The following is an 8,613-nucleotide window of genomic DNA, read 5'->3' as shown; positions in this document are numbered from 1 at the left end:
ATAGATTATGAAGTAGAATTTTATTTCAGAATGGTTTTAAAAAAAAACAAATAAGTCACGGGTCAATTTCAACACATGTTGAACATTTAGTCAGTCATAGAACAACATCATACAGACACTAACACAAGTTCTCTACGGCCTTTAAGTCAGTCATGAACTACTCATATAGACACTACACATGTCCTCTATAGAAACATTTTAGTCATTCATAGAACAACATCAACAGACACTAACACAAGTTCTCTAAGGAACATTTAGTCATTCATAGAACTACATCATACAGACACTAACACATGTTTTCTACAGGAACATTTAGTCAGTCATAGAACAACATCATACAGACCTAACACATGTCTCTACAGAACATTTAGTCAGTCATAGAACTACATCATATCACACTAACACATGTCCTCTATAGGAACATTTAGTCAGTCATAGAACAACATCATACAGACACTAACAAAGTTCTCTAAAGGAACATTTAGTCAGTCAAGAACTACTCATACAGACACTAACACCATGTCCTCATAGATCATTTAGTCAGTCATAGAACACATCATACAGACACTAACACATGTTCTCTACACGGAACATTTAGTCAGTCATAGAACAACATCATACAGACACTAACACATGTTCTCTACAGGAACATTTAGTCAGTCATAGAACTACACATAACATAACACAACATGTCCTCTATAGGACATTTAGTCGTCATAGAATAAACACATCATACAGACACTAACACAATTCTCTAAAGAACATTTAGTCAGTCATAGAACTACATCATACAGACACTAACACATTCCTCTATGGATATTTAGTCAGTCATAGAACAACATCATACAGACACTAACACAAGTTCTCTACAGGAACATTTAGTCAGTCATAGAACTACATCATATAGACACTAACACATGTCCTCTATGGACATTTAGTCAGTCATAGAACAACATCATACAGACACTACACAAGTTCTCTAAGGAACATTTAGTCAGTCATAGAACTACATCATACAGCACACCACATTCCTCTATAGGAATCATTTAGTCAGTCATAGAACAACTCATACAGACACTAACACAGTTCTTCTAGGAACATTTAGTCAGTCATAGAAAACATCATACAGACACTAACACATGTTCTCTACAGGACATTTAGTCAGTCATAGAATACATCATACAGACACTAACACATGTTCTCTACAGGAACATTTAGTCAGTCATAGAATAACATCATACAGACACTAACACATGTTCTCTACAGGAACATTAGTCAGTCATAGAACAACATCATACAGACACTAACACATGTCTCTCAATAGGAAATTTAGTCAGTCAAGAACAACATCATACAGACACTAACACATGTCCTCTAACAGAACATTTAGTCAGTCATAGAAATACATACAGACCACAACACATGTTCTCTACAGGAACATTTAGTCAGTCATAGAACAACATCATACAGACACTAACACAATGTTCTCTCAGGACATTTAGTCAGTCATGAACAACATCATACAACACTAACACATGTTCTCTACAGGAACATTTAGGTAAAAACATCATACAGACACTAACACATGTTCTCTACAGGAACTATTAGTCAGTCATAGAACACATCTAACGACACTAACACTGTTCTCTACAGAACATTTAGTCAGTCATAGAACAACATCATACAGACACTAACACTTCTCCACAGGAACATTTAGTCGTCATGAATAATATCTACAGACACAACACATGTTCTCTACAGGAACATTTAGTCAGTCATAGAAACAACATCATACATACACTAACACATGTTTCTCGGAACATTTAGTCAGTCATAGAACAACATCATACAGACACTAACACGTGTCTCTACAGGAACATTTAGTCAGTCATAGAACAACATCTAACAGACACTAACACTGTTCTCTACAGGAACATTTAGTTCATCATAGAAACAACATCATCAACACCTAACACATGTTCTCTACAGGAACATTTAGTCATCATAGAACAACATCATACAGACACTAACACATGTTCTCTACAGGAACATTTAGTCAGTCATAGAACAACTCATACAGACACTAACACATGTTCTCTACAGGAACATTTAGTCATCATAGAACAACATCATACGACACTAACACTGTCTCTACAGGAACATTTAGTCAGTCATAGAACAACACTAACAGACACTAACACATGTTCTCTACAGGAACATTTAGTCATCATAGAACACATCATACAGACACTAACACGTGTTCTCTACAGGAACATTTAGTCAGTCATGAACAACATCATACAGACACTAACACATGTTCTCTACAGAACATTTAGTCAGTCATAGAACAACATCATACAGACACTAACACTGTTCTCTACAGGAACATTTAGTCAGTCATAGAACAACATCATACAGACACTAACACATGTTCTCTACAGGAACTTTAGTCAGTCATAAAACACATCATACAGACACTAACACATGTCTCTCTACAGGAACATTTAGTCAGTCATAGAACAACATCATACAGACAACACACACATGTTCTCTACAGGAACATTTAGTCAGTCATAGAACAACCATACAGACACTAACACATGTTCTCTACAGGAACATTTAGTCAGTCATAGAACAACATCATACAGACACTAACACATGTTCTCTACAGGAACATTTAGTCAGTCATAGAACAACATCATACAGACACTAACACATGTTCTCTACAGGAACATTTAGTCAGTCATAGAACAACATCATACAGACACTAACACATGTTCTCTACAGGAACATTTAGTCAGTCATAGAACAACATCATACAGACACTAACACATGTTCTCTACAGGAACATTTAGTCAGTCATAGAACAACATCATACAGACACTAACACATGTTCTCTACAGGAACATTTAGTCAGTCATAGAACAACATCATACAGACACTAACACATGTTCTCTACAGGAACATTTAGTCAGTCATAGAACAACATCATACAGACACTAACACATGTTCTCTCAATATCATGAAAACACTAAAATCAGGTGGAATTACAGAAACTGCATTATTTTGTGTGTTTCAGGTCTGCCGTTATACAACAGATAATAGTATATTGCATTGATTACAGATTATGTTTTACACTGCAGTTTCTCTTGAAGCATCTCTACATTTTTCTTTTGCTTGGGTTTAGTTAATACTGCATTTTGGGCTGCAGAAATTCAATACAAAAATGAATGAGCCATCTCAGAGTAGCTTTATGGAATGTACAGTTTATGAAAAAAGGTGACAGAGACAGAATTGTCCTGGTACTCCTCTTCCTCTCCCTCGTGAAGACACATTTTTTTTTTATTTTCTGTGTTCATCTATATTATTCAAATTGGTCCTCTTTTACGGTATGTACTACCATATGGTCATGCGATTTGTGAATTTGTCAGTAAAATCCATTGTTTTGGTCTCGGTTGAGCTTGTGTGTAAAAGAAGTTCAAGCATTTGAAATGTTGTGTTAACTGAATGCCTTTTGTGTCAAAGCAACAAGAAATGTGTTACAGTTTTTTGTTGCTATGCCATTTTTTTTCAATACTTTTAACAACTTTCCTTAACTCTTAACACAGTTAGCACAACATGGGTCTGTGTAGGCTACGCAATTACCACATTTCTTGTCGCTTTGACACAAAATGCATTCAGTTAACACAACATTTCAAAAATGCTTGCCGGTTGTGTGTTGTAGGTGAGTTTTTTTTTTAAGTAAAAGAAATTGCCACAAAACTGTCAGAGAGTGACGCTTCTAAAAATAGACCATTCAAGATGTTCACATCTTTCCAGTTCTAACGCCATTAAGATGAGTTTCAGTTCTTTAAAGTATCACATTTATTGAATGTCTCCAGTAATAGCTTGTGTGTGATCAAAATGTTATGTGTCATGGCTATTTCCATCACAAACCTGAAGTGGGGGTCGCAAAGTAAGATCATTTGTATTGTCGTTCCTGAAACACTTTAGTAGAATGAAACTTCATAAAATCAAACCAATCAGCAGCTAAAGAATGCAATTATAAATAATGTTAAAATACAACATATAAATGAGATGGCAATAAATATGCATGTATATACGCATATCCCACACATACCCTACATCATATGCACACATGCTGTATACGATCAATACATACAAATGTTCAATATTAAATGAATGCATAGTGTAATGGAAGCAAAACTTGTTGTTAATGTGGGCAAATGACACGTTTCAGCCAAAAGCTGTCGTCAGTGTTCACGACTTCTTATTAAATAAGAAGATTACTTATCTGTGAAGGCGTGAGTTTTAGTTTGCTTTGAATTATGGGGGAACTACACACTGAAACTACTGAAATTACTGCAACTTGTATCACTACTACAAACTACTATTTCTAGTCCTTATTCCATTATCTTTTACTGTGACTGTTATTGCCATTGTTCATCATCCCCCCCCCCCCCCGCCACCCCTCCCCAAACCGGCCCCATCAGACACCCACCAAGAGCCTGGGTCTGTCCCTAAAAGGAGTTTTTCCTCGCCATTGTGGCACTAAATGCTTAGACCGGACTTGAGTCCTACAGCCCTGGTATATGTACTTATATACTTTATACCAGGGGTCTTCAACGTTTTTCAGGCCAAGGACCCCCAAACAATGGCGAGATGGAGCGGGGACCCCTAATATATATATTGTATAACATTGTGTATATCAAACTGGTCCTAGTGCCATGTGTGCGTTGATGACTGAAAGACATCTTCTGCCTCCATTTATCTGTTACTACAGTGTGTTGAATTCATGGAATGGGGATTTTAAAGACATTTCAATTAGTGGAAAAAATTGCAGGGGGGGGGGGGGGGGGGGGAATATAAAAAAAAGTCTAATCAACCAAAACTTTCGCGACCCATGCAGTACTCGCGGGAACCCTAGGGGTCGCGGACCCCCTGTTGAAGACCCCTGCTGTATACTATTTGTACCAATTTTCATCAAAACCATTTGGATGTTGTTACATTTATGTAAAAACTACTGGCCTAATTTTTAATAAACATGGCGGAAAGGTCTAGCATTGGCCAAGGAAGACAAGTGTGGAGATTCATTTTCACTTGCGGAAGTTCCATTGGTTGGGATCCCACGTTCGACGTCAACGTTTCCCATTCATGTCTATGGAAGCGGCCGTGCAATGCATTCTGGTATCTTCGCGGGGTAGAGCCTTCTCTTAAAACCTGACCAAAATCTTTTGAACTGACCTTTGTGGATCTGAAATGAAGACAGATTCAGCAACTACAAGGCTTCTTTTTCCTCAACGCTTGTGTTGTCCTCGGGTCAAATTTGGCCCATTTTGAAAAAAAAAACTTTATTAAAAAAATAATAATAATTAAAATAATTAAGAATAATGCGGAACAAGTAAAATAAATGATCAGCCCACTGCTTTCTTTCAATTTTGATGTTTTGTTAAATGTTATGGCATTATAGCTTTGCAGCATTTTGTAACTTTTTCATGAAAGACCATTGAAAAAAGTGACTAAAATGTCCAAAAAAGCTTTAAAAATGTAGGGGAAAAAAACCCACAAAAAATTCAAAAGGTGCAGAACAAAATTGACCAAAACACCAGGGGGGAAAGCAACAAAGGTTCCGAAAAAGACGACCAAAACGTTGAAAAAAAGGTTTCAGTTTTGACCCCGGAAAGCGAAAAAGTTGCACGGTCGACGGGAAGACAACACAAGGGTTCAAACGTTTCCAGTGAGTGAACTATTTTCACAACGTAAGTCGTGTTCCGAACGATCTGCCATGCTGGTCTGTTTTTGAGACGCGTTGGTCCAATCAGCTGCAGCCATCTTGGCCGTTAAAGGGGGTTTTCTTTTCAATGGTCAGTGAAGAGAAACATGGTGGCCAGCCCGTTATGGCGTGCAATGCAAGAAAAACGAGGCGATCCCATCCGTGAAAACAACGCGCATATGGACACGTACCATTAGTTTCACAGCACAGGTACAACTTTTCACCCTCCCTGCTGCCTGTACAAATGGACTGTATTTATACAGCGCTTTTCTAGTCTTAACAACTACTCAAAGCGCTTTTACATAGTCCAGGAACCATTCACCATTCACACACTGTGGCCGAGGCTGCTGGACAAGGTGCCACCTGCTCATCAGATACACACTCACACACATCTACTAACTCGGGGTTCAGTGTCTTGCCAAGTACACTTCAACATGGGACTGTTGAAGTGAACCACCAACCTTCCAATTGGCAGGCAACCGCTCTACCCCTGGGCCACCCGACTCCACGCGAAGAGTAACATCTCCATCTAAAACTACTGGCCCAATGTTCATTTTTCTTGCATTGGCAAGGAAGAACAGGGTGGAAATAATTTTTTTACTTGCATATTTAACATTGGTTAGGATCCCACGGAACAACACAGGCAGATTTCACAAAGAGAAAAGGAGAAATTGGCTGTATAATTTGCTTGTGAGGATGTTTTATGAACCTGAGACCATAAAAAGAGCTGGTCCGGTCCTTCTGTTCTTTGACCCGATGTGTTGGTGGTATAGAGGAACCTGCCAGGTCAGGTGAGGTCGTGTTACACCGCTAACCTGTGCAGTGTATTTCCACTGCAGTGACAGCTGGCAGCAGAGCAGCAACGCTAATTGGCTTTCAAGTGGAATTAGAGATGATCTTTTACAAGCTCCTGCTCTTCTGGTGACAATCAAATCATCTCATCTCTGAAAATAGGAATTAATGAGCTCTCTTATGTAACTGGAAAATGATTAAAATAATGTATTTCTGACATATTGAATCAGGGTAAAAGTTCCTGTGAGAAACACTTTTTTTTCTTTCTTTTTTTCTTGTTGCTGTTTCCACATGTGTGTGCGCTTTATATTTGTTTGAATGCAAACGTCAAGGCAATCCAGAAATGGGACTAACATAACTTCCGATAACTTTACCAATTAAAATATCCGTATTCTAATAAATATGTCCACATTTCTGATTAAATTCAGGATCCATGTAATTGATAAAGAATTAACACCAAGCACTAAATAAAAACCAATAATGATGATTATGATATTTACCCACCTTTTTGATGCAGTGTATGCGTGGCTGGAAATGTTGTCCCCGGTCGGGACGGGCTGTCCTAATTGTCATATCTTCAGACGGATGAAGGCCAAGTCAAATACGAAAGTTCAAATCCTGGTTTGAAATGTGTTACAATATCTGTAGTTCCTGACAGAGAAGTGTGTGCACGTAGTGGGACTTGAACGCACTCCCCCTGGGTGGGGATCGTAAGACAGGATGGGAAGTGGAGATTCATCCACCAATCAGCTGGAGGAAGCCTCTCCCGCCAGCAGTCCCAGAGAAAAGCCTTTCTGGGTGGATCTTAAATTAACTCCAGTGAAAAGAGAGGCATTATAGATCATGTGGCAGAGCTGGATCCTTTGCTTTAGCTGCCTGTGTATGGACGCTAGAGTGTTAGCAAAACAAAAATACTTCAATACGTCCCTGAGACATACTAAGTACCCAGGAGGAAAGGAAAATATTGTGTATTACATACTGTATGTTGACGGATGAGGGAGCTCCGACCCGATGGATCCGGTACCTTCTTCCTTTTTCTTGCCTTTTAGTGAGTTATGTAGTTTTTGGTGTGTGTAATTGATGCACAGTATATATGTGTGTGTGTCTGGATAATCACAGTCAAAATATTGAGGTTGACTCGGAAATTTAGGCTACACCATACATGCATTACCTGCAGGTCTAGGTAACATGCATTACCTGCAGGTCTAGGTAACATGTATTACCTGCAGGTCTAGGTAACATGCATTACCTGCAGGTCTAGGGGACATGCATTACCTGCAGGTCTGGTACCAGTGCTTACCTGCAGGTCTGGTACATGCATTCCTGCAGCCTAAGTAATCTATTACCTGCAGGTCTAGGGTATGCATTACCTGCAGGCTTAGGTAACATGCATTCCTGCGGTCTAGGGTACACTGCATTACCTGCAGTCCTAGGTAACACATTACCTGCAGTCCTATTCCATTGCGGATACCTGCAGGCCTAGGTAACATTTATTACCTGCAGTCTAGGGACATGCATTCCTGCGGTCTAGGGACATGCCATTACCTGCAGGCCTAAACAGCATTACCTGGCGTCTAAGTACCATGTATTACCTGCAGGCCTAGGTAACATGTATTACCTGCAGTCTAGGGACTGCATACCTGCAGTCTAGGTACATGCATTACCTGCAGGTCTAGGTAACAGTTTACCTTCAGTTCTAAGGGACATGCATTACCGCAGGTCTAGGTAACTGCATTACCTTGCAGGCCTAGTACATTATTTACCTGCAGGTCTAGGGGACATGCATTACCTTCGAGGTCTAGGGGACATGCATTACCTGCAGGCCTAGTAACATGGATTACCTGCATGCTAGGTAACAGCATACCTGCAGGGCCTAGGTAACATGTATTACCTGCAGGTCTAGGTAACGTGCATTACCTGCAGGTCTAGGAAACGTGCATTACCTGCAGGTCTAGGTAACGTGCATTAGCTGCAGGTCTTGGTAACATGTAGTTTTGGGGTGGCAGTAGCTCAGTCCATAGGGAGTTGGGTTGGGAACCGGAGGGTCA

The 8,613-nt window shown here is 39.5% G+C and overlaps 1 protein-coding gene across 1 annotated transcript in view; it reads right to left on the bottom strand.

Moving 5' to 3' along the window:
* Positions 1-7,336, bottom strand: part of LOC116702286 (regulator of G-protein signaling 9) — a 27,355-nt gene extending 20,019 nt beyond the window's left edge. Inside the window, 1 exon segment of the mRNA XM_074783881.1 lies at positions 7,070-7,336. Coding sequence (XP_074639982.1) covers positions 7,070-7,138 — 69 coding nt within the window. The 5' untranslated portion in view covers positions 7,139-7,336.
* Positions 7,337-8,613: the final 1,277 nt, after the last annotated feature.

This window comes from Etheostoma spectabile, chromosome 15 (genome assembly GCF_008692095.1).
Source record: "Etheostoma spectabile isolate EspeVRDwgs_2016 chromosome 15, UIUC_Espe_1.0, whole genome shotgun sequence".
Taxonomy (NCBI): domain Eukaryota; kingdom Metazoa; phylum Chordata; class Actinopteri; order Perciformes; family Percidae; genus Etheostoma; species Etheostoma spectabile.
This window is presented reverse-complemented; position numbering and strand designations above follow the sequence as displayed.